Raw genomic sequence first — 26,351 nt, forward strand, 5'->3', positions numbered from 1 at the left:
TATCAGATATATATCAAAATCTGAAACATAATTAATATCAAACTAANGCGAACATCAAACTTCCCACTGCTGATGCATATGGTACTCGAGACATCTCAATCTTCTCTGCTTCACTGTTATGACACATCTCGGAGGATAACTTGAAGTTAACATGAAGAGGGGTCGAAATTGGCTTACTATCTTGCATGTTGAAGCGTTGCAAGACTTTCTTCAAATAATTTTTCTGGGAAAGCCAAATATTTCTATTACTTCTATCTCGGTTAACTTGCATCCCTAGAATCTTGTTTGCTGGTCCCAAGTCCTTCATATCAAATTCCTTAGCCAACTGTGCCTTCAATTNTTAATTCAAAATTAGCGGCATAACGGAACAATCCCGATATCCCCGTCAATATCATCTGAACCANGAAACACAAGTATATCCTACTTATGTCGATCTCCCAATACCACATTGACTTATACTTTTCTTTTATCGCAGTTCTGATGACGTTCCTGTCTGGAATTCAAAGTCTGTCAACCCTCAGTCTGGTAATGACAATATCAAATAATACCATATTAATATACTGCTCAGATCAATATCGAATCTGATAAATCTGGATTTAATTCAAAATTAGCGGCATAACGGAACAATCCCGATATCCCCGTCAATATCATCTGAACCAATATTAATTACAATCCATAACCCATATCCAATACAATCTGTAATCAATCAATAATCAAAATCTGTCCAATATCAATCAATATACTCTGAAAAATTATAACAAATCCGTACTCAATCTGTTTCTTAATCTGACTTCGATTCTCTGATGTCTAACATGTCAAGAACATCATATATGAATCCTATTCAATTCTGACAATAGCACAATTTCAAAACATATCAAAACGTAACAAAACTTACGTCCAGTTGGAGCATGCGTCGATAGGAACACAGTAGTGAAGTCGGATTGAAATTCTGACGGCCGGATCTTTCACAAAAAGACGTAAGGATTTTCAACACATTCACAGAAACTTTTCTCGATTCTTTTTCTTTCCCTTCTCATTTCTGAAGGATTAACTTTGTATATATATATATACCATTGCATGATAAGGGCAAGTGGCTTCATTTTCGCTCAACACGTCTCGTGCATATGCGCGACCCTCCTCGGCGCATATGCGCCGAGACATTATGTCTCGGCGCGTGCCTTCCCGTCAGCTCGCGCATTTGCGCGCCCTTCATCCGCGCATGTGCGCGATATTCTCTGGAATTCACATTTGGCTACCGAATACCCCGCGCATATGCGCGCCAACTTTTGGCGCATATGCGCCACATTCTCTGGACTCGGTCATCATCAAGACATCTCCTCGCGCATATGCGCGCCCAATCTCGCGAATATGCGCGAGGTCCTCTGTCCTCGCAATAAGCCTCTCGCGCATGTGCGCGCCTCCTCTCGCGCATGTGCGCGTAAAACACTGCCCGACCATTCTTGTACATGCATTGTTATTCTATTTTCAATTTGATGCCTTCTAAATTAGCTCTCAACTTGATCTGACTATCATCACATCAATTTATCGATAATTATTCTCAAATTACCGTAATAAAATCTCAGGCATTACACTCTGACTGTCACAAAACAAAGGAACATTCTCTTGTTTGTGCCCGATCTCCTCCAATAACCTTTTAATCCATATTGTATCCTTGCAAGCTTGAGTAGCTGCCATGTATTCTGCCTCTGTTGTAGATAACGCCATAATTGTCTGCAGTTTTGAAACCCAGCTTACTGCTCCTCCTGCAAGTGTAAACACATAACCAGTAGTAGATTTCTTCTTATCAGGATCACCTGCATAATCTGAATCGACATAACCCCTGAGTGTAAAATCCGATCCTCCATAACATAATGCAGCATTCGAGGTACCCTTAATGTATCTAAGGATCCTCTTAACAGTGCTCCAATGCTCTCTTCCAGGATTCGCCATATACCGACTAACTGCTCCCACTGCTTGAGCAATGTCTGGTCTTGTACAGATCATAGCGAACATCAAACTTCCCACTGGTGATGCATATGGTACTCGAGACATCTCAATCCTCTCTGCTTCATTGCTAGGACACATCTCGGAGGATAACTTGAAGTTAACAGGAAGAGGGGTCGAAATTGGCTTACTATCTTGCATGTTGAAGCGTTGCAAGACTTTCTTCAAATAATTTTTCTGGGAAAGCCAAATCTTTCTATTACTTCTATCTCGGTGAACTTGAATCCTAGAATCTTGTTTGCTGGTCCCAAATCCTTCGTATCAAATTCCTTAGCCAACTGTGCCTTCAATTCTTGGATCTGATCTTGGTTGGGGCCTGCTACCAACATGTCGTCCACATACAACAGCAAAATGATATAACCATCACCAGACCTCTTGAAATACGTACAAGGGTCTGCACTCAGTCTGTTGTATCCAAGGCTCATGATATAGGAATCAAATCTCTTGTACCAACACCTCGGCGCCTGTTTGAGACCGCACAGAAATTTGTTCAACCTGCAAACCAAGTTCTCTTTGCCTTTTTCTGCAAAACCTTCTGGCTGGAGCATATATATTTCTTCTTCAAGATCTCCATGAAGAAACGCCGTTTTCACATCTAGCTGTTCTAGATGTAGGTCAAACACCGCACACAATGTCAGCATCACTTTGAATGTTGTAAGCCGAACCACAGGAGAAAATATCTCATTGAAGTCAATGCCTTCTTTCTGAGCATACCCTTTTACCACCAATCTAGCACGATACCGCTCCACTTGGTTATTGCCATCACGCTTGATCTTATAGACCCATCTGTTTCCAATGGCTTTCCTCCCTCGTGGTAGTGTAACAAGATCCCAAGTTTTATTCTTGTCTAATGCCTCCAACTCTTCTTGCATTGCTATCATCCACAAGGATACATCCGAGCTTTGAGTAGCCTCATGAAAACTCGATGGCTCACCATCCTCTGATAATAGACAATATGCAATATTGCTTTCAGTGACATAATCTGAAAGCCAACCGGGTGGTCTTCTGTCTCGAGTTGACTGCCTCGCATTGGAAACTTCAGACTCAACATGTTCTTGTTCTTCGTGCTCTGGTACTGCTTCATAAGAAACTTGACCTTCGTCCGTCTTATTTTCCACCTGAAATATATTAGTTTCTGAATTCAGTGTGCCTTTATCTCCCTTTACTTTATCTTCCTCGAAGATAACATCCCTGCTGATGACAAGCTTGTGAACAGTAGGATCCCACAAGCGAAACCCCTTTACTCCATCAGCATAACCCAAGAAGATACATTTTCTGGATTTCGAATCCAATTTTGATCTTTCTTGCTCATTGTACAGAACGGACATCAGACTTCCAAATGTATGCAAATGAGAATAATATGTCGGCTTCCCAGTCCACATCTCCATTGGAGTCTTCAGATCAATCGCCACTGAAGGAGAACGATTGATAATATAACAAGCGGTTTTGAGTGCTTCTGCCCAAAATGACTTTTCTAGACCCGCAGTCCTCAACATAGCTCTTGTTCTGTCCAACAAGGTCCTGTTCATCCGCTCCGCCACTCCATTCTGTTGAGGTGTGTAAGCCGTTGTGAACTGTCTTTTGATGTCTTCATGTTGACAATATGCATCAAACTCGTCACTGTTATATTCTCCTCCATTGTCAGTCCCCAGACACTTGATTTTCTTCTTAGAATCAAGTTCAACCCGCGCTTTGAAATATTTGAAGATCAGGAAAACATCTGATTTCTTCTTGATTGGATACACCCAACATCTCCTAGAGAAATCATCAATGAAAGAGACAAAGTATCTCCCTCCTCCTAGGGATACAACCGGTGCTTGCCAAACATCCGAATGAATCAGCTCCAATATGCTTTTGCTCCTGGCAGTAGAAGTGCCAAACTTTAATCTGTGTTGTTTACTGGTAACACAGTGCTCACAAAAGGGTAGTGACACTTTTGTAAGTCCCGGCAGCAGCTTCCGTTCTAAGAGAATTTTCAACCCTCGTTCTGACATATGCCCAAGCTTTCTATGCCATAACACTGTTAATTCTTCTCCTGAACCAATTGATGCAACAGCTAGTTCTGCCTCTTTGTGTGTTTCTCCCAAAAGTACATACAGATTTGCAGCAACCTTTTCCGCTTTCATANCGCAGTTAAGACATCGTCGAATCTTAGAAAGCCCATAAGAATATTGTTGGTTATGTTGATGATAAGTTGATCATATGAATCTGGTAGAATTTGAAGTAGAAGCTCCGCACGTTCATTTTCCCCTATTTTTTGCTCCATGGAAGTGAGTTGGGCAAATAGAACATTTAGTGTGTTAATATGGTAGGTCATCGATGAGGATTCCGCCATCCGAAGAGTATAAAGCCTTCTCTTTAGGAAAATCATGTTGTGTAGGGACTTGACCTCGTACATCTTTGTCAGAGTATCCCAGATAACTTTGGCTGTTTTTATCTCAGAGATACTTGACAAAACTTCGTCTGCTATAGCCAAGTGTAGATTGGCAACAGCGTTGTCATTCATCTCATTCCACTTTCCATCATCTGTAATCTCCACCGGTCTATCTCCAATAGCCGCCAAGCAATTCTCCTTTCTTAAAACTGCTTGTATCTTTATTTTCCACAGCATAAAATTGATTCCGTTGAACTTTGCTATCTCGTACCTTCCCGCCATTATGTTTACAACAATTTGGTAGATTGGACAAAATAATCTCGCCTTAATAAAAAAATTCTCAAAAAATCTTTTCTGATATGGAAGATCAGTCTAGGCTGCAACCACAGAGCATACTCAGAATTTTAAGAAATTTTAAACCAGTCTCTGATACCACTTGTTGGTCTCACGTGCGGAATTTGAGATAATAAAACCCGAAAATAAAGAATAAACTGGACACAGAGATTTACGTGAAAAAGATGAAAAGAATTTCCACTATAATATTTTGTGGTGTACAACTCACTCACTGTGTTTCCAAAGAGAACACACACTCTCTTAATACAGGAGAACAAACACCTCACAAATATTATAGAATAGTATAATATGAGAGAAAACTCGAAGAAGGGATGATTTGAAATGAAAGAATGAAGCTCTATTTATAGAGCCCCTGTCAGTGTGAATATGCGTTAAAAACACGTATTCTTATTCAACACATTGTCCCTGCAATTCAGTCGACCACGTTTTTTTTTTCAACCAATTATTCTTCAGCCTCTTTATTTGACTTTTCTGCCGACAATAACTTCTCTAGGTGGTACAGTAGACCATAATGAATTTCGGTTTGATTTGTAACAAATGTGTCCACAAGACATTTTTCTAGCATATAGCATCCGGATGGGAGATTTATATCGCTTTTACGTGGGATCGAATCCATGAAGGTCACTTGATCGTGGTGACGTTTGGAATAACTTATTGTTTACAGATAATTTACACACTAATAGAAAATTTCCTCCATCTACACATTAAGTGAATGTGGTATTTGAAATTTGAATTTAGACTGTACCGGAATGCACTTTCCTTATAAAGGTTAAAATTCGGGGTTGATTTTTGGTTGACACACACAAAAGAGCTATACCAAGGACTAAAGAAGGCAGATGAATGAAAGATTGCTTCTTGTTGTGCATAACATCCAACTGCAACTTCACATCCTCCGGGTGCCACAGACTCAAGTGCACTGCTAGTATCATTCTAATATCGTCATCGTGGGGTGCCTGAAGTACGTTCAAGCACACAGGGCAAGAAGCCCGCGAACATTCTCCATTTTTCGTTATGGTGACTCGTCCTGCCATGGCTATGGCTTTATTTCGTAAACTTGTGCGTGTGGGTCTAGAAAACTGTAGATATCATTTTAAGTGAATATCACCGATGATAATGTATTCCAATGAGAACTTCGGCAGACGATATATAAGAATTTCAAAGTAAACAAGAACCAAAAGAGGATAGAGGTGTGTGTGTACCTTTACCAAACTACGAACCCACAGCCATGTTTCACTCAGAAGCCTCACTTGCCTCCGTTCTACAGAGCAACTAAAATCTATTTACTCAGGGTGGGTGATATATTATAGAAGTTTAAAGAAGCAAAGCCTCAATCTGCCAGTAAACGTGGTAGAATGGTAAAATTCAAATCATTAATTAACACAAACAAGTACTCAACCCCCTCCATAGCTGGTAAGAGATCAAAATGGAATCAGAGCAACATGTAGTCAAACTCTCAGAGGGCTTCTTCGGAATTGAACCCAAGCCTAGTGCAAATTTAAAAGGCAGAGACCAGAGAGCAAAAATACAGAAAGACATGAATCTTTACACTAGTATATGCTGAAAACACGCACTCTACCAGGCTGTGTACTTTTGGCAGGGAAAACCCGCTTTAGTTCGGCACATAAATGTTTCAAGACCCATAAAAGTTCCTGAACTAATCTATTCTAGTTAGTTTAGGCCTAAAATTTCCAGCTTGAACCATCTCCAACAAAAAATAACTCACGCAACATATTTTTTTAGCCTGCTTGACAGAAACATAAAGCATATACTACTAGCAATCACCAATCCACCATTTCCTATCACAACATTATAATCAAATAAAGCATAAAGACTGTAAGATGCTGCCACAAATGAACATTTACAGAAGTTGAGGCATTAACTTCATTTCGACAAAACCGCGACTTTTAACTTCATATCATTACCCTCTTTTTGTTTTTATCACATCACATTAAATTCATACGAAGGCTGTTAACACGTAATTATCCATCAGAGCAGCGTATCTACAGCTCACTAATTAGAACAGCAAAATTTCAAAAAATCAAAATCAAAAATTTCATGGGCAATGCATCAATCGAATCTACGCACGCTTAAATTACAGATTAAACATCAAGATAAATATTAATCGCACTTGAAATACCTATGACTCTTGCTAGCGCAAAGAAAGTTGGGGGGGAAGGGGACAGACAGCGTGCCGGAAAGAAGTGGAAATTGAGGGTTTAAGCCTTTTTTAGGTTTTATTATTATATAATATAAACATAATGGTCTATAAACTACGATATATGTGTTTAGTTTGTCATCGATCGTTTGATATAATAAATAAATTATATAATAAAAATGATTATAAAATAAAAAAAATAAAAATAAATATATATTATGATAAATAATTTGATGTTTGATATGATTTTAAATTATTTAATTATTTTTTAATTATATCATATTTCTTAAAATATCATTTATCATATATTGATTAGTTATATATTTTTAAAATAACTGAATAAATAAATAAAATTTTATAATTAATTTATTTAAAAAATTATAAATAAGGTTAAAATATTGTATTAATTATTAAATTTCATTAATTTCAATTTCCGAAAACAATTAAAAATTAATTAATATTATATAAAATAATTAAAATTTAATAATAACATAAATATACATTTATTGTGCAGTTAAAAAATATAATAATAACAATAATTAGAATATGATTAACAATAATTAAATTATTTATAATATTAGTTAAATCAAAAATTATATTTAAATATGACTAAATTTGTTGAATTTGTAATTATTTTAAATTTTATGATATTAAAAAAAAATTAAAATAATCAAACATCATCTCTATTCTATAATGGATTATATAACCACCAACAAGAAGATAATAAATATTAATAATGCTTACATTGCAGGTCGAGTGCAAGCTGAACGGGCCTATCACAATCTTAATCATGCACATCAAACATATGATAAGTAAATATTTAAAAATCAATCATCAATTATCATCAATTATAATGTACACCAAACAATGCATTTGAAAATTATTTAATAAGAGAATTTTGTGTTGTTTTTAAAATTTATGTTGTTTTTTTTTATATAATATTTTCTAATTTTAAACAGAGGGATGATAATGATCATCTAATCATTAAATTATGTTCTACGTCTAGTAGATTTTTTTTTAAAAAAATCTTTCAAACTAAGTTTTTGAAAAGTAAATATCTCCAAGAATATTTGAGTATTATCAAATAAACTTGAAAATATGTCGATGACTTATAGTTCATTTGATACCAAAATCTCAAATGTGAAATAAGATTTCGGATTCAAAACTCAATAGTAACAATCTATCCTCTCATTTCAAAAAAAAATAAAAATATAATTGAGAGGGTTAATTTTTAAAAAGCAACAATAAATTTACATTTGAAACTATTAAATTTCCAAATTTCAAACTAAATTTCTGAAATTTAATTAACCCAAGCACTAGTCTCATTACACAAGCGCAAAGGAGCGTCTAAGTCACGTGCCAGTCGGGCTTCAAATTATTGGAATGTATCAATATTATAGTAACCAGCAAGCTCAATTTCTTGATCAAATGCACAAAATAGATAATTTTCTAACATCAAATTGAGCTGAATCTAGCGTAACAACTTCAAGTTCGAACTCTGAATATAATAATATCAATTATATTTGGCCTTATTTATTTGCATAATTGGTTCCATATAAAATGAACCTAATTGAAGGGCACAAGCATTGGCTTATGTCGCAGATTGTGAGACAAGCTTTCGTGTATCCCCATGTTTGAAACAATAATGCCGGAATACATTTTCACTACCCCTTTTTGGCAAAAAATGGCAGGGTACCCAAATGTAGCATGGTTCAATAAATATACAGAAATTTAACCTTGTAAATCCAGATGACACATCAATGGCCTATATCGACGGATTAAACAGCCTCCATTTCAGGGAACATCATGTGCCAACATACTGTAATTCCATGATCAAATAAATCAACTAATTACTACAGTGATAGGCATTGTACCCTGTCTGGGAGACTTTTGGGCATGGGGATAGCGGCTACGTATCTTTGTGGCAATGGTTTGTGAGAAGGAGCTGTATCAGATACATCAGTTTGCCCTCGACCATGAAATTTAGCTAGTCGGTTGATGACAGAAAATTTCTCCAAATCCTGGCATTCCATTCTCACATCGAATATTGATGAACTTTTCTCCAGTCTGAAAAACAGAAACCAAATACAGTGGGAATGTGGCAGAAAGAAAAAAAAAACAAGAGATGAAAGTTAAAGAAAAGGAAAGGAGCATGACCGGTAAAGGTTGAAAAAGGAAAGTACTAATACAAGATAGGAAACAACACCAGCCAGATCAAATCTACTAATTTAATCAAACCTCCAGAAACTTTTTGGAAATGTTTAGAAAACTTAAATGAAGTTAAGCTAAATTCAGTAAACAAAGAGTTCTTTTATGGCAATGGAAATAATTAAGATGAATAATTTTCAAGGGAAGGCTGGGAAACAAGATAGGTTTCAATAAATTTTGATAAAACTGGAAAACCAAGTTGGTTTTGTCAAACCATTTGCTCAAAAGCATTAATTATACTTGCACTTACTAGTTTGTTTAAAATATTTCAATAAAAATGTGCAAGCAAACCTTGATTCATTTATTGTCTCCGGAAAAAAAATCCATGTAAAATATTTCAGGCGACATTAGATTCCTATTATCCAAGACTTAACTAGTGACAAGTTTTTATCAGAAAAAAGATTCATCCCTCAGACTTATTGCATGCTAGTGGCTCTTTGCCTCTCTCAACTCTGTCAGTTAGTGTCAGCTGCGTATTATGCTATGAAAGAAACACTAAAAACACACTTCCAATTAAAATTATGCATTTCATACAAGATATATTATAATATTGAACAATCAGAAGTTTACTAAATTAAAACAGCACACTTTCAAATTAGATATATAATTTTTCTGAAACTCTCCCTCAAACAAGCATCACATCTTCAAGCTAAAAAATACTAATGATAGTTTTGGCAGCATGGAAACAATTACTCCGTCAAAAATGTTATCATCCATTCAAACTCCCATGAAAAACCAATATGACATGGCTGTTTTTATAAACTTCTTTACTATTAAATTCCCAAATATATCCAGCAATCACATTTTACATTATCAAGAAGTCACTCTTACAATACGAACAGGCAATTCATGTCGCTAGTCACATATGATAACATGTATTGAAAGCAAAAAGGCAAGAGTGACACACTAGATCCGTGAGAAATAGAAATAGGAGCTAGAATGGTTCTATTGCTTTTGAAATTTGAACTAAATAACCCAGAGTTTATTTCTCTATTGAGACCTTTCCATAAACTGCCAACATTCTTCTCTATGGGGATTGTCATTCACATCAATACTTCTAGTCCTTTTTTGTCGGGTCAAATTTTCTATCATGAAAGGGATCATCACAAGCTTATATCCCAAAATACACAACTTGATGGAACCGATGTTCTTTTAAGAGGTAAGAGAATCTTTGCGTTGCTTTTATCAAATATTTTTGAAAACTTTTATTTAGCGATTTTGAATAAGGGTACCTAGCTTCAAAATTCATTTTACTTGAAAGACTTGTCTAAAAAAGTTATTGCAATTTCATATTGTAATACGATAGCTAAGAAGCAATCATTTTTTACCTGCTAAAAAGAAGTTAAGCAGAATCATCAAATGAACTAATATCTTGCTTTCCCAAACTCCATAAGCTTGGTTTGATTTCTTTTAGAAAACCAATTTCTCCTTCCCATAATAAAATCAAATACTATTGCTTGATCTTTTATTACTCCCCCAAAATATATTTTCATTAGTTTATACTCCTCCAACGTAATCATTACATTTAATTCAGCTTCTCAACACTTGGGAAAAATTACAATCTTATCATATTACATTTTAATCTAACAACATATTTTCAAATTTTCAATATATCTCACCCCTAATCATCATCCACACAAATATCAATTCAACTATCATTTATTAAAATTTACCAATTTTATTTGATTTGACGTGCACGATAAAATTATTCCCTCAAAATAATTTCAAACATGTCCTTTTATCTCACAATATGAGACCAAACACTCCAATGATTTCTACTTTTAAGCACAAGAGAAAGAATCAAAACATGACAAATTATTCAAAAGTACCATAAAAAACAAAGAGTTTTTTTTTTAAACAAGTGTTTTTTTATTTTTTATTTTCAAAAAGTCCATATATCCAAACACATTCTTCAAAACTTGGTGGCCGACATACATCTGGAAAAGTGACTCGAAGTTATTGGGAGCATTATACTGATGGGGTTAGATCCTTTTAAGTTCAGAGTTTTAGGACTTATATTAGACACAATGTAAAAAGCTAACTGATATTGATTTGTCCTACAAACACACATACATATAAAGGAAACAATTCAATGTAAGATCTGGACATAATTAGGAAATCTAATTAAGTCACAATTAAACAAAATATTATATCCCCCAAATTAGAATGATATACTTTCAAGTCAGTATTGTTGCATATCGATCTGTTTAGATTGTCACAAGTCTTTGAAACTGCAACACCTGATTTTATCTAACACTTGTCTTCGAAAGGATCTTTATACAAAAGCAGAGATGCAATTTTTAGTCCTAGCTGCTTCTGCACACAGTGTGCAATAGCTTAAATAAATTATTCTATCAATAGAATTTAAGAACTTAAATTTTCTTGTCATTATTACACTTCACAATAAGTAACATATACGAAAAAAAGTTATAGGTCGGGAGGAAAGTAACTAGAATGGTTCATCTAGACCAATCTGCTGAAAGAAAATGTAAGTAAGTTGGTTTTCAGCCAAAAAAACACATATTTGAAACGAGTAACTAAAAATGTACTAGACTTGATCGCACAAAGCATTGGCACATTTAGATCAACAAAAAGTCCTTATATAGGAAAAATCAAGAAATAAGTGCAAAGCCTTACCTCAGGAAATCATTTTCCAGCTTCCCCAATCTACCCATCAAACATTGCATAACTTTTCCAGAATACTGATCAACATTTCTCTCCGATGATTTACCCTTAGCGGAAAGTCTAACAAAGTTTACAGATGAGATAAGAGCTAGTTATTCAGAAAAGAGAATCAATTCATCAAAAATATCCTAAAACCTGACAAAATCGAAAGATCAAGGCTTTAAACTGATTCAGCAACGCCAGAGGAATATTCAAATAAGTTCTTACAGTTCCACGCCGTCACGGGGTAAGTCCAAACCACTTGAGCAAAAAACCGCGCTGCAGACATTTCCCAGCACGGTTCTGGAGACAGCATAAGCCACACTCTCACATTTAAAACTAGCATCAGCAGACAGGATGCCTGCTGGTGGAGGGTAAAATAACTGCTGCATTAGCTGAGTTGTCAAGATAAGCCTTCTTTTAGATCTAAGAAAAGGAGGTCCATCTTCAATCAATTCAGGATCATCATCAACCTGCCATCAGCAAAAGAAAAGAAAAATGCAGAGAACCGTGGAAGAATTGAAGTCCGAAAGAAGACAGAGTAAGAACCACCCAAACACACCTTTTCCCTTACACGATTTGCCACTTGACTCCACACTGTTTCTGCCACACTGCATGCAGCAAATTTATTCAGATTAACAAATTAAATTATAGAGCAAGACACATCTGATGAATTTAAAAAGGGCTGCCAACATAATACTAAATCCCATAATTAAGTCCTGATGCTTCACTGACATCACAAACACAACTTTGTAGGGAAAAAAATTACAAAAGAATGAGTGAGAAACTGATTCATGATCACCACCTGAGAGTCGAAAGATTTTGTGAACCATCTGCTATTTCTTTGTGCCAAGGTTGAAGCTGAGAAGTAGCAGTCTTACGCTTCTTAGGTCTCGATATCACAAGATTTTGATCAGTGGCATTCAGTTCATATGAGCGACCAGACGACAAAGGCACGTTTACAAATGTAGAGGTAGACGTTTGATGGGTCGTATAAACCTCACATGCATCTGTGGGGGCATTGGTACCTTTCTCCTCTGAGCCAAGGGTATTCATTACACTCAGAGACTTTCCAAGTTCTCCTGACTTTGAGGGGATCAATTTATGCGCATTATAACTGTGCAACATTTGCCCATTTTTAAAAGTACCGAACTGATTGAACCAGGATGGTGCCATCTGTGGGCTAACCTCAGGATACTCAGCTCTAACTGAAGTGGTATAATCAGTAGAAGAGTTGCTATGAGACACATTTGCACCACGTGACAAAATATCCTGTGGGGCTACGTTTCCCTGCTGCGAAGGGTTTATGTGCAAGCCATCGGCTGATAAAAGGAAACTCGGCATCCTTAAATCATCAGAAGGAACTCCAGTACTTGAACCCAAAGAATCTCCAAGTACAAGACCGTGATCATTTTGCTGCCCAACTGTCGAAGCTACTACATCTAAGCAGTCACCAGGTCCTTTCATTCTCTTTGAGACCCCACAGCTAGGATCAGCCCCTGCATCCTTCAAGGCATTAATTTGGTTCTGTGATGCATGATTTTGATGAGAGAAGGAATTAGGTTTCAGGGATCGACCAAAGGCTTCAATATTTTTCTGTGTTGAAGACAAATTAGCAGGAGAATCATCGGAATGATTCTTGTTGGACGGGTCAACTCTGACTGATGACAATGACTGTCCAGCACTTTCCTTCGACCTTTGCTCTTCCCCATCAACAATACCAGGAGAATTCACATATATTGATCTTAAGTCCGAAGGCAGATCACGCACTTTGCAAACATTCATACTGCCTTGAGACAGGGGAGCAGAACTTGGTTCCCCAGTATTTGGTTGGGTTATGTCTGGAAATTGTGACGATGCTTTCTGGTACTGTGAGCTCAAAGAATGTTGATTGGTATAGACATTGGTCGTTAAATTATGTAATGCATTGAGGGGACTTCCCTGATGAGATATACCATGCATACTAAAATGCTGAGAAGCATGAAATGGATCCCTGCCTGATGCAGTTGAAGCTGGACCTCGTTCATGTACTGAATCATTAGGACCAGCCTGTTGGGTCATACCCCGCGTCGACATAACATTAGCTTTTTTAATATCTCCAGGAGTATCCGGCAAAACTGTCTCCGTGGATCCTCTTTGCATATTGTTTGAAACATCGCTGCTGAAAGATGAGTCGACATCCTGATTCATATTGATTTTTCCACTTGACCTCATTACTTGCTGATTTTGAAGTTGACTCAAGTGTGGAGGACCTGAACTAAATGCTTCTTGAAAGTTTCGATGTCTCTCATCGCTCCCAGCATGTCGTGGAGGTACTGCAGGTCTTTTATTTTTAAACTCAGCTTGGAATTCACCATTAGGAAAATTCAAAGATTGAGTTGTAGATGTAGGGACCATCCGTTGGCCTCTCTCTCCCATTTCTGTTGTAGCATGACTAATAGGCACTGAGCTAACCGTGTTTTGAGCTTTTTGGGAAGCTGAGTGGTCAGGAATCTGTCCCCGCTGAAGGGATGGAGGACCAAGTTGCAATCCAAAACCTTGATAAACAGAAGATTGATTTTGCTGAAAGAAACCAGCAGTCCCATCAACTTTTCCTGCATCAGGTAACTGAGGGGATACCTTACCCTCAGAACTTAAGTACATCGTGTCATCATGACCCCTAGATTGATCAACCTTGGGAAGAAGCTCCAGCATGTTTTGGCTAGATTGAATAGATAATGTCAGAAAAAGATCACAATATGTATAATTAGTATGAAAATAAATGCAAAAAATGAAGTACCCTGACGAAGAGACTGTGTTTGGGGAGAATGAATCAAAGGCTCGACTGTAGGAAACAGACATCGTTGGTGCATAACCAGGTAAACCACCATGAGGTGGTTCTTCATTCGTCACTTTATTGTGTTTTTGAAGCTCGGAAGATTGCCCTTGCCCCTGTAAATAAACAATATATAAATTTTACTTTCCGAGGTGTGAACTAATCACATTGTTAAAATTTATAAAATCACCTTTTCATTTACTTTAGAATTTATTGGGTACTGAACCAAAAAATTTGACTGGTCAAGATAGGAATTTGGTTGCGACATGGCCTGTAAATTGGTAGATTGTTTCAGGTGATAGGAAGGTTCTGCATCCTTATCCGAATTCCCCATAGGATGATACTGAAATTTACGAGGAACAGAAACTTTCCTAAATAACTGATTGGTTGACTTTTGATTCGCAGGGGGAAAAGATTTTGAATCACTTGCACCTGATCCAGTCTCTCTGAAGCCACCACAATTGTGCCCAGACAAGTTGGAGTGATGGCTATCATTAGAATTTTCCCTCATGTCATAATTTTCCATCTCGCGTCTTGGAACTTCCTCCTTTTCGCAGCTAAAAGAGTCCAAACCCTGATTTTGTTCAATAGCCTGGTGCGGCGTTCTTCCCAAATCTTTACCCCCTTGGTAAATTGTAGAAGAATTGCTATTCTTCCACTGATTAATTTTATGACTGTCATGAAAAAATGGATTGGTTTCATCAGCTACCCCCACACTGTATGAGTTAGCAACTGGAGCAGCATCATTTAAACTCAGTGTAACTTTATTTGTTTCTGGATTTCCAATTGTTGGTTTAGCATGACCCAATTCAGTAGCAGATCTAGAAACAGAATTTGACTTCCATAAAGAACCTCCAACAGCTTCTCCTTGTATCACCCTCAATTGATTACTTTTTGAATTCTGAGGCAACTTCTCTGCCTGATGAACATTTAACCCTCTATCTCCTCCAGTTGGTATAGCTACGGGAGTATTCCTACCGTTTGATTGTTGTTGAGAACCACTCTGTTGATGCACCCAAGGTGAGGAGATTTTCATAGCGCTCATCCCAGCTTCGGGAGAACGTTGAGAGGCATCTCTATAGATTTGACTATCTTCAGCGAGTGATTTTTGTGGTGGATTATAGTTAGACCATTTGTTAGCTTCTTCCAACGAAATAATTCTTTCAGGCACCTCATTTGGCACTCTTTGACCAGGCTCATTCAGAAACCTGTGTCCAAGGAGATTGAATCCTGTGACATTATTTGCATTGCTATCACCAGAATGGGGAATAGATCCAGGACTAGGTGCTGAAGGCATTCGCGTTTTATCAACCAAAGATGATTGTCGTTTAACATTGTTGTTGAGAACTGAAGGGGACTGATTTGCTGAGGAACCATTAACATTGTGGAAAATCAGACCACTCCACTCCTCCTGGGGAACCACATCATTGCTAGAAGTTTCTGCAACAGCTGACTGCATAAGAGCACTCCAGCTGCCACTATGAATAGAAGGAAAACCATTCAAAGTTTCACCATTGTCAAACAAATTGCCAGATTCTCCAGACATGTTAGCAGCATTACCAAAGGCAGCAAATATGTTATCATCTGAACCAAACAAAATCTTTTCTTCAGCTGGATCTAGGGCAACCTCATCGCTGGATGTAACAGCTGGCCTCATAGATTTTTCACTCGGGGTCTCAGGTCGAATCGTTAGCTCCTGCCTCCCCAGAAAGTCCTGAAGAGCATTTCTTTGGATGGAATTCACTTGCTGCAGACTGCCCATATTTATCGGTCCAGTAAATAAAGATTGACTAGAAGTATGTCCAACAATATTTTCATTCTGAAATTTTTGTCTCGCAGTGGAATCATCATCATTTACACCAACCTGATCCGCAAAAAAGTTATGACTACCCTGAAGAGTATTGCTAGGGGTTGACATTGGCAGAATTGGAGATCTATCATTCACCTTGTGAGGATATTGGTTTGCATTCAAACCCCTTGAACCAGAAACAGGAATCCCATAAAGTGATTGATCAACAGGTTGAGACACCAAATCCACTAAATGCTGAGTCTGGCCAAGGTTCGGAGGGAAAACTAGTCCAGTTTGAGGTCCTTGCATGGACAGAGAACCACGGTTCATCCAGTTTGTACCAACTTCAGTTGTCCAGGGATACTGCTGTAAATCAGAAACTGGATTGCCATCAATAGGAGTGGAGTGGCTGCCAGATGCTTGTTTAATAAAGGCCGGAACCTGATTAATATGATTCTGTTGCCTAATCTCAAGGGGATGGAATTGTTGCTGCCTTTGTAGATCTTGCATTTTCCTGATCATGAGCTGTTGTTGCTGTTGCTGCATGTTATTGATACCAGGATGCTGGTGCTGTACTGGCTGTAACATGCTTGATTGATGTTGGCTCATCTGCTGCTGACCACCAAATAGATCCAAACTTACAGAAGGCACAGATGTTTCTGATCTAAGCGAAGTTTTTGCCCCATTTTCGATTCCACTCCCTTGCTGTAGTTCATGAACAGAAAATCCTCTTGAGGTTATCACATGATGTGTTTCAGAATCTGTATCCACTGCCAAAAAGTTTGCTGCATTCTGTCTAGAAAGGTGAAACTGATTTCCAAACATGTAGCCATTCAAATTTGGCTGCTCATTTAGGGACTGACTTTTACTAAAATCAGCCCTCACATTTGATTGAGCAAAGTTCAAGCCCTGCGTCACATGGAAAGGGTAGCTTCCTTGCCCTCTATCAATGTCTGTTCATGAGATACAGAGAAATTATTGAAGTGGTTATGAAGGAAATTAATATTAGAAAAAGTGATGCTCAAGCAGCCTAGTAATACCTGGATCTTGTATATTATAAGTCTTGTTATTCGAATGTAGTGCTTCGGCTTGTCTCTGGCTGCCAATCAAAAAATTGTTGCTCAACACTGGCCAATTCCCTTCGACCACTAGTGATTCAGGCTGGACCTGAAATGTATTGTCTTGCGCAAAAAAATTGTGAACCCTGTCTCCAAATTCGTTGCCAGGCATAGATGGTTGTTCCACAAAATTGTTCAGATATTGTGTGTTGGTATGCGTATGTTACAATATTGATAGATCAGAATTGGATACTGGCCACCATTTTTTAGCAGTGAAAACGGAAGACTTATGTCCACGCCAAATTCTCCTGCAAACTAATTGTCAATCCTTGCCAACTTCTACACCTTCATATAACCTACCGATATGAGCAGTCAAGAGTTCTCTCATTACAAAAATAACAAAATACCACTTTAGAAAATAGATGCAGTCTCTAAGAACAAAAGCATGCAGTAGTGAATGATGAATGTTGAAATTTTAACTGAGGCGTGAAAACCATTATTTGACACAGGACATAATGATAGTTGGTAAAATATCAGCTCTGTGCATCATCAAGGAAAGATAATGATCGAATTAAAAGTGGACATGCATTAGGTGATTTGGATTCTTGAGAACAAGTAATCGAAGAGGAGAAAAGTTGCCGCTAACAAGGCATAGATTCATAATGTTCTCAAATGGAAACAAAAGAAAATGGTAAAATATGCACTTCCAGAGACAAAGAAAATGACAATCGTCGACAAAAAACTCGCAGGCACTAATATTTACACTCATACACAGTCAAAGAGGTCTTGTGTGAGCATACAGATCTCAAGTGTTTGTAGACAAACTAATAACTGACCGCTTGCTCTAAAAAACTAAGCCTTCAAAGTTCCAACCAAATAATACCAATGGGTACAAGGACATAATGGACAATTTGTTATTAATACTGATAGGCAATCATTTCATTACAGTGAGAACTAAGCTCCAGAAATAGCAGTGTTAAATAGTTATTCTAGCATTTATCATACCATGGATCACTGACATTCTTCAACAAATTTAAAGAGCAGGCTGGGAGAAATATTTCACTTGCTTCTAATGTGCTTCAGTTTGGAGTTTGAACTTTTGGTTTAGAATAACAAAAGACTTTTCGCTTTTTTCTGAAAACTGAAATGACTCCCTAGTACAAAAAGAAATAGCAAAAGTATCAAAACAGGTTTCTCGCTATCCCAATAATAGATGGGCCATATTTTACTTCACCTATCAAAAAGGTCACAGACTCACACTCATGGTACAACTAGAATTTATCAACTTTCATTGCTTCCTTTAAATCATAGACCTTTTAATGAACTGTGATCTTTCAACCTAAAAACGCCAAATGAATTATGATGAGGGAACAAACTATACATGGGCCAACATAAAACAGCCAAACTTTCAGAACTTTCTGCTCCTTAAGCAAAGATTGATGCGGAAAAACAGTAAAACCTCATACAGAAACAACAGAGATTAGGATTAACTGTAGACTGAGCTAGATTCTAAGTAGTCATAATTCCATAACTGGAAAACGACCTTCATTAGCCAAGAAACAAACATGACATTCCAAATAACCCAGGAAAAAATAACAATTGTGCAGCCGAGTATGCCAGCTCCCAAGCATGATAATACAAAATTCAGAAACATGATTGAAAAAACTCAACATAACAAGGCAACGCAAATCATCAATTGCAGACAATTGAACCAAAACAATTACAACAGCTGGAAACACAAGGACATAGCTCACGCCCCAAAAATGGCCATATTCATGATATCTCCGTGTCACTGTACACGTTACTGAACCAACCCCCCACCCACCGAACACTCATTTATTTACCTTAATATATAAAAAAACAGAGGAACAGGGTTCGAGATTGGGAGAAAAACGGAACTCACGAGAAAATCTGGATGAGCATGAGCGGAGAAAATCTGGAGCCCCGATGGCGATCTTCGATTTGGTAGAATCTAAGTTCTAGGGTTTTGAATCGGAGAGAAGGAGAGATGAACGCGCTGTGTTAATGTGAAAGATAAAGTGAAGCGAAATTTTCAACGAACAGTGCGACACAAGACTAGGTTCGGGCGGAGGCTGAGGCTAGGGATCGCCGAAGCGAGGGCTGCGCTTGATTGGGAAGGACTCCATGGTAAACGGGTGGCCCTCCCAATGAAAATCAGCCACGTCGCTTGGTTTTTTCCCGTAACAGTCAGAGAATCAAGTCTGTCGAGTTGGACGGGCAAATACACGGGTCGGGTAAATAATTTTTGACCCATCCTCGCTCTATCGGATCCCCCTTTCGCCTCATTAAATAGTTGGTACATCCGCATTCGTTACCGTTATAGCACTCACCATCTAATCAAAAATCATATGATCCACATGCCACACGCACATTATATTAACACATCTATTCTACCACATTCATTTTAACATTAAAACTCATTATTTGTAGGTCTCGCAGTCNTACCACATTCATTTTAACATTAACACTCATTATTTGTAGGTCTCGCAGTCCACTCATTCATCTTATTATTATTTCAAGTTATTTACAAAATTTAAATTATTATTATTTTATATAAATAATAATATGTTTTTATATATTTAGTACGTAAATTTATTTTTATCTTATTTTATGAGTGTCATTTATTTAAATTAAAATTTTATTATAAACTTAAAATGAAACAGTACAACATATAAAAATAAATAACGCTTGCATAAAAATTAAAAAAACATATAAATTAAACGTATGAGAAGATGTAAAATACTAATTTAAGGATTGTTGTTGTATTGTGATCAAATATGTTCAATTAAGTCGACACGAAGTTGGTGATGCATNTTATTATTATTTTATATAAATAATAATATGTTTTTATATATTTAGTACGTAAATTTATTTTTATCTTATTTTATGAGTGTCATTTATTTAAATTAAAATTTTATTATAAACTTAAAATGAAACAGTACAACATATAAAAATAAATAACGCTTGCATAAAAATTAAAAAAACATATAAATTAAACGTATGAGAAGATGTAAAATACTAATTTAAGGATTGTTGTTGTATTGTGATCAAATATGTTCAACTAAGTCGACACAAAGTTGGTGATGCACATGAGTGTCACGTATTTCGGAATTTGTTCGGAGATATTCACGAAAGTCGGTGTGGCATTTTCCGTCAGAGATGTAAAAAGCATACCGGTTGCATGTAGATTAGATGAATAATTTGATGGATATGGATTATATGGATAATTCGGTGGATATGGATTATAGGGATAATTTGGTGGATATGTGTGCTGTGGATAATTTGATGGGTATAGAAAATATAGATAATTTGGCGAAATTTGTGAATTTTGGGAAGAAGTATTTTCTTCCGACATTTTTGGATAATTCACGAAATTTCTAAAAAAATCTCGGTAATTTTCATACATTTCGGCACAAAGTAGGATTTTAGAAATAAATTTTTCAAATAAAATTGATATGATGAAATTAGAAGAGAGAAGATTTTTTTTAGTGATTTATGATGTAGAATAAAGTGTTCAAATGTTTGAAATAATTTGTAGAATGTGTGAGTATTTATATATGAATATTTAATTTTTTCGTTAATTAGTCGTTAAAATAATTTTTTAATTTTTTTAATAATATTAGTCGTTACTATTTTAATATTTTTAAAAATAAATAATTTTTATTTAATTATTAAAATATATTACTAAATTAAATAATATATGTAATTAATGGGGTGGGCTTTCACTTTCCTTTCAAAAAATAATAAAATAATAAAAAAAAGAAAGAAGTAAGGTGGGTGTTTAAATGTTTGAACGCCCACATTACGTAGCACAAGTGGGTGGGTGATTAACAATCACCCACATTGGTATTAACACCACATTGGTGTTCAAACAACACCAATGTAAGTGCTCTAACGGATTATGGGTCAACTTGTTAATATAACTAAAAATTGATAGGTTGGTCAAATAAGCGAGATGGGTTAGTTATATCCTAACCCATATAAATGATAGATAAAATCGTTGGTCTGTTTGACAATTTTAATAACAATAAATTATAGTTTTTTAAGATGAATATATTATACTTTTAAATGAATTGAAATTGAAATAAGTATAACATTTCAAGAATTTTACTATATCAATTTTCACAAATATTGTCATATTATGAATAGGTCTGTGTAACATAATCTTACTAATTTATATCCGTGAGACATCTATTTTTGACATAAAAAATATTGTTTTTCATATGTAGGGTCGAATTGGAGATTCATATGGCAAAAATGACTCGTTAAACTGTCTCACGAGAATTTTTTTAATTTTAATTAGTCTCTTCCACTAATAGGTCTCGTTGATGATTAAGATATCTTTTAAAAATAAAAAACTCAAAATATGGTAAGAAAATTGACAATCAAAGAATTTTTTTATAAGATATTAATCACATGAGCAGGAATACGGGGATAATCATTTAGATATGGATTTCAAATAAATAAAATAACTAAATAAAAATGAAAAGGAAAAATTATCTCGATAGACGAAAATATAAAAAGTTATTTAGCACATGAACTATGGACAAACTAAATAATTTGATAGATAAACTATGTCATATAATCTTAAGTGATATATATAGTGCATATTGGTCAAAAATGAAATAAAAACCTCAAATTTTTGCCCTAAAAATATTATGAAAATAAACTTTTTTGTTATTATCAATTAGTTATATCTACCTTTCAAATATTTTAATTAGCATCTATTAAGATTTGGTCATGTGATTTTTTGACCAAAATTGTAGGCAAGAAAATTGTGCCTATGTTCACATGTGTCGTCCAATGTGAACGTTCGCAGTGCCGTCCAAATGGTGGCTAGCAAATTTTGAATTTACATTTGGCTTCTACATTTGAAGAGTTTGTTATATGTATTTGCTCATTTGATAGATATCACATCTAAACTTTTTAAGCATCCCAAGTTCAAGAGAGCAACTCAAGTGAGAGAAAAAAATTGAGTGCTATTCTTGTGTAAGTTAGAGAAAATATATTATCGGTTATACTCGGGGTTGTGATTGTGAGAGATTGAGTGTTGCATACACTTGTAATATTTTCCTCCTATAATAAAGATTTGCATTAGCTCCGTTGACGTAGCCTATATTGGGTGAATCACATAAATCTTTGTGTTCCTGTTGATTATTTTCTTCCGCATTTTTTGTAATATATTATCATCATGATAACCATCATTTCGGCGTAATTACCCAACAACTAGTATCAGAACCTTGTTGTAAAATTTCTTAAAATTCTGACTATACTCTGTGGTTGCAGCTTTGTCTGATCTTTCACATCAAAAAAGATTTTTAGATTTTTTGCATTTTCCGTAGAAATAGTATTCTTGCTTATTTCGACGATCCGCGATACAGAGAAGGGCGACAAGTGAATAAAGATTAGTTGTATCTTTTCTTTTAATTGCTGCTTTTTCATGGGACTTTGTGACCCATGTCTTGTGATGTCCTGCACTCTTCTGTTTGGAATACTTGTTCCACTCCATCAATTTTGAATTTAAAACTCATTTAATGGACAAATTGACTTCAGAACAGTTGATTTATTGATCTGAAAATGGCACGTGCAAACCCTATTGCCCATTGTTTATAGTTAGATAGATAGATAGATAATCCACTTAGCCAACAAATCGTGTGCACGAGTGGCCTAAGGCTAGAGAAGCGATGGCCGGAGATGATGGATCGGGACCGGGAATCAACAAGTTCGACGGAACATATTTTTCGTTCTGACAGTTACAGATTAGAGATTATCTGTATAGCAAGAAGTTGCATCAACCTCTATCAGGAAATAAAACCGGAAAAGATGGAGGATGATGACTGGGAGCTCCTTGACCGACAGATATTAGGTGTGATACAATTGACCCTAACGAAGAATGTGGCACATAACGTGGCGAAGGCACAAACCACATAAGAGATGATGTCCATTTTATCGGACATGTACTAGAAGCCATCGGCAAACAACAAAGTACATCTTATGAAAAAGTTATTCAACTTGAAAATTGGAGAATGTGCTTCGGCGGTGAAACACATAAATGAGTTCAACACGATTGTTTCTTAGTTAATATCAGTTGAAATTAATTTTGATGATGAGATTTGTGCATTTATTCTTTTGACATCTTTACCAAATGTTTGAGAACCAATGTGGGCAGCGGTTAGCAATTCTGTTGAAAAAGAAAGCTACAATTCAATGATGTCAGAGATCAAATTCTTGCTGAAAAAGTTCACATGATAGATTCAGGTGAAGGAACATCATCAAGATCTGCTCTAAATCTCGAGAACAAAAGAAGGACAGGAGTGGCAAAATGAGTTCTAACCAATGGCGTAGTAGGTCCAAGTCAAGAAATGGAAAGGACAAAAGCAACTTTGAAAAGAATTTTAAGTGCTGGAATTGTGATGAAACTGGTCTCTTGAAAAAGAACTGCAAATCAACAAAGAATAATGCAAATGTTGTTACTAGGGAGGTACATGATGCTCTATTACTATAACATGGAAAGCCGAGTTGATTCTAGGGTTATGGACTCAGAAACTTAGTCTCACACAACTGGTAATCATGATGTATTTGATAATTACATTGCTGGCGATTACGGAAAATTTTTCCTAGCTGATGGAAAACCTTTGGAAATAGTTGTTATGGGTGAAATCCGGATGATGATGTCAAATTGATCTATATGGAAAATTAACAAAGTTAAGCATGCGCGAAAATTGACACAAAATCTGATCTTAGTGGGACAGCTCAATGACGAAGGTCATAATGTGACCTTTGGTGATGGTTCTTGGAAAGTGGACAAAAGAGCCATGATTGGTGCTCGAGGAAAGAAAATCGGAAAACTTTATATGACTTCCAATTGCAGAGATACATTAGCAGTCGTGGATGCTGAAGCTAATTCTGTCATGCCCCGTGTCCGAAGCGTCGGTGACTTCCGGCATTGTTTAACAATTACTTGAAAAAAATTAAGCCTCGTATCGAAATGCCAAAAACCAATCTTTTTCATAAATTAAACATTGTCTTTACATTGACAGAAGAATATAAAACAAATACATCAGAGTTGCGAATGCGGAATTAAACAAAGGAAACAAAAAGACTTAATTCTTGGATCTTGCTCATCGTCTACCATCCCCAGAAAGCTTCCTTCTCTTCCTCGTTCACTTGTTCTTCATTCTTATCTGGAATTTGTAAGGGGTGAGTGTTTTGGAAAACACTCAGCAAGTGGGGGGGGGGGGGTCGATCGATTTCCAAAGATACATATAGAACTTAATCTTTAAAACATTTCTTTAACAGACTTTCAAAACTTATTGCTTTTAACTTACGGAAACGAATTGAATATGAGACAGAAGTTAACAGATGATTCAGAGAATTTCAGAAACAAATCAGATCATTTCAGAACAGACAAAACACTGTTACTCATCTCATTTCCATGGTCAAATTGTTCCCAATATGTTAGTCCTCTAAGGGGTGAGGCCAGAACATGGGTTTATACCCACCAATGGGGGCCAGACAGAACATGGTTTTATACCCACCAATGGGGGCCAGAACAAAACTTGGTTTTATACCCACCAATGAGGGTCAGACAGAATTACAATTCTCGTCCCATTTCAAATTCGAATCGTAACAGTGCAACACAGAATTCAGAGTTTACCAGACAGAACGTATCAGAATTTTCAGATATCACAGTTTCAGACAGATTCAGCGGAATCAAAGAATTTCGAAACATAGAAGAAAACACATAATCGATCGAAATTTTAAAAATAAAACATGCTGATTTTTCGAAAATAGGACACACTTTTAAGCATGTCATGTTATTCTATGCAAAGTTTAAAATTAGAAAGAAGATACGTAACAAAAACCCACATACTGACTTTTTGAGGGTAGACTCGAAATTGTAGATTTTGGCACAAAGTTTCCTTCCGAAAATTTGGCAGCACTTCGATGTAACTTTAACAAATACTGTCTTCAATCCAGCAGCACTTCGACGTAGGAATGTAGCACTCGAACCGCACGAATGAAGCTTCCTCCTTGCTTGAGTCGGCCGAGAGGTTTTGGGGTGGGGGAGAGGGAGCCAAATTTTTAAGGCTTTGTAGAAAGATTTTTGAAGTGCATTTTGAGTGAGGTTTGGGGAGGTATTTATAGGAAAATTCTTGTCCCTTCCACTAGCCTTGGCCGACCCCTTGATGCCCAAGCAAGGCATTTATTTTGGTCAAATTTCTATCCAATTCAAGAGTCATCTTGGTTAGTTCATGAGTCACTTCTTGCATATTTAATATGTCTTAGTCTTTTAGCTCCTTTCTTTGGTTAACTCAATGGTCATCTCTTGCACATTTAACTTGTCCAAGCCCTTAGCTCATCTTTTAGCTCTCTTTTTAGTCCTGTTAGGACAAGCTTGGTTGAGCTAAAAGATCGAGTCGTTGAGCTAGGGTTTTACTCCTCTAGTGATAACTCTTCGATGGATGCGATTACTTGCAGTTTGGCCTCCCGTTGAGTTAGTCTCCAAGATTTGAAGCCATTTCCTCGAGTTAAGTTAGCTGAAATCTAAGTTCATATTTAATTTCTATAGTTAGAATGAAAATCGTTGAGCTTAGAGCTTAGTTTAAGCTAAATTTTAAGTTTATATTTCTTTCGTGATTTGCTTCGGATCGAATCTTCCGGGTTCTCACATCCCTCCCTCCTTATTGAAAGTTTCGTCCCCGAAACTTGGATCAGCTTGAGCTTTTAAATAAATGTGGATATTGCGAGCGGATTTTCTCTTCAAGTTCCCAAGTGGCCTACCTTTCAGTATGATTTGACCACTGTACTTTGACATATGGGATTGTCCGGTGCCTCAGCACTTGGTCTTTTGTGTCCACTATTTGGATAGGGACTTCTTCATATTTGAGTTCTTCGTTAAATTGTCC

The 26,351-nt window shown here is 36.3% G+C and overlaps 1 protein-coding gene and 1 long non-coding RNA gene across 6 annotated transcripts; both read right to left on the minus strand.

The window, feature by feature from the left end:
• Positions 1-5,266: 5,266 nt before the first annotated feature.
• LOC140956292 (uncharacterized) lies at positions 5,267-6,953 on the minus strand. The gene is made up of 3 exons (XR_012171420.1): positions 6,870-6,953; positions 5,932-6,064; positions 5,267-5,808 (listed from the first exon to the last, which is right to left on the minus strand). It is a non-coding gene; the product is annotated as an uncharacterized lncRNA (long non-coding RNA).
• A 1,467-nt stretch (positions 6,954-8,420) lies between these two features.
• On the minus strand, positions 8,421-19,479 carry LOC140991484 (uncharacterized). Of its 5 annotated transcripts, none has more exons than XM_073461451.1 (9): positions 19,325-19,479; positions 17,404-17,777; positions 14,777-17,316; positions 14,539-14,690; positions 12,562-14,460; positions 12,322-12,370; positions 11,988-12,232; positions 11,733-11,840; positions 8,421-8,954 (listed from the first exon to the last, which is right to left on the minus strand). In XM_073461451.1, exons 2-9 carry the CDS (start codon positions 17,591-17,593, stop codon positions 8,741-8,743), a joined length of 5,397 nt encoding a protein of 1,798 aa, XP_073317552.1. In that variant the 5' UTR covers positions 17,594-17,777; positions 19,325-19,479; the 3' UTR covers positions 8,421-8,740. The 5 variants fall into 5 exon arrangements, with proteins under 5 accessions (XP_073317552.1, XP_073317550.1, XP_073317549.1 ...); XM_073461449.1 differs by having other exon boundaries at positions 8,422-8,954; positions 14,765-17,316; positions 17,404-17,729; positions 19,325-19,478; XM_073461448.1 differs by having other exon boundaries at positions 8,422-8,954; positions 14,765-17,316; positions 17,404-17,766; positions 19,325-19,478.
• Positions 19,480-26,351: the final 6,872 nt, after the last annotated feature.

Source organism: Primulina huaijiensis, chromosome 13 (assembly GCF_012295235.1).
Source record: "Primulina huaijiensis isolate GDHJ02 chromosome 13, ASM1229523v2, whole genome shotgun sequence".
Taxonomy (NCBI): domain Eukaryota; kingdom Viridiplantae; phylum Streptophyta; class Magnoliopsida; order Lamiales; family Gesneriaceae; genus Primulina; species Primulina huaijiensis.

What these genes read in the sequence shown, in the direction of transcription:
- LOC140991484 (XM_073461449.1), bottom strand. Translation starts at nt 17,593, where the DNA reads ATGCCTGGCAACGAATTTGGAGACAGGGTTCACAATTTTTTTGCGCAA. An exon ending in TTATAATATACAAGATCCAG is followed by an intron (nt 17,317 to 17,403) that starts GTATTACTAGGC and finishes TCTCATGAACAG; the next exon opens with ACATTGATAGAGGGCAAGGA. An exon ending in CAAATCGTGTAAGGGAAAAG is followed by an intron (nt 12,233 to 12,321) that starts GTGTGTTTGGGT and finishes TGCTGATGGCAG; the next exon opens with GTTGATGATGATCCTGAATT.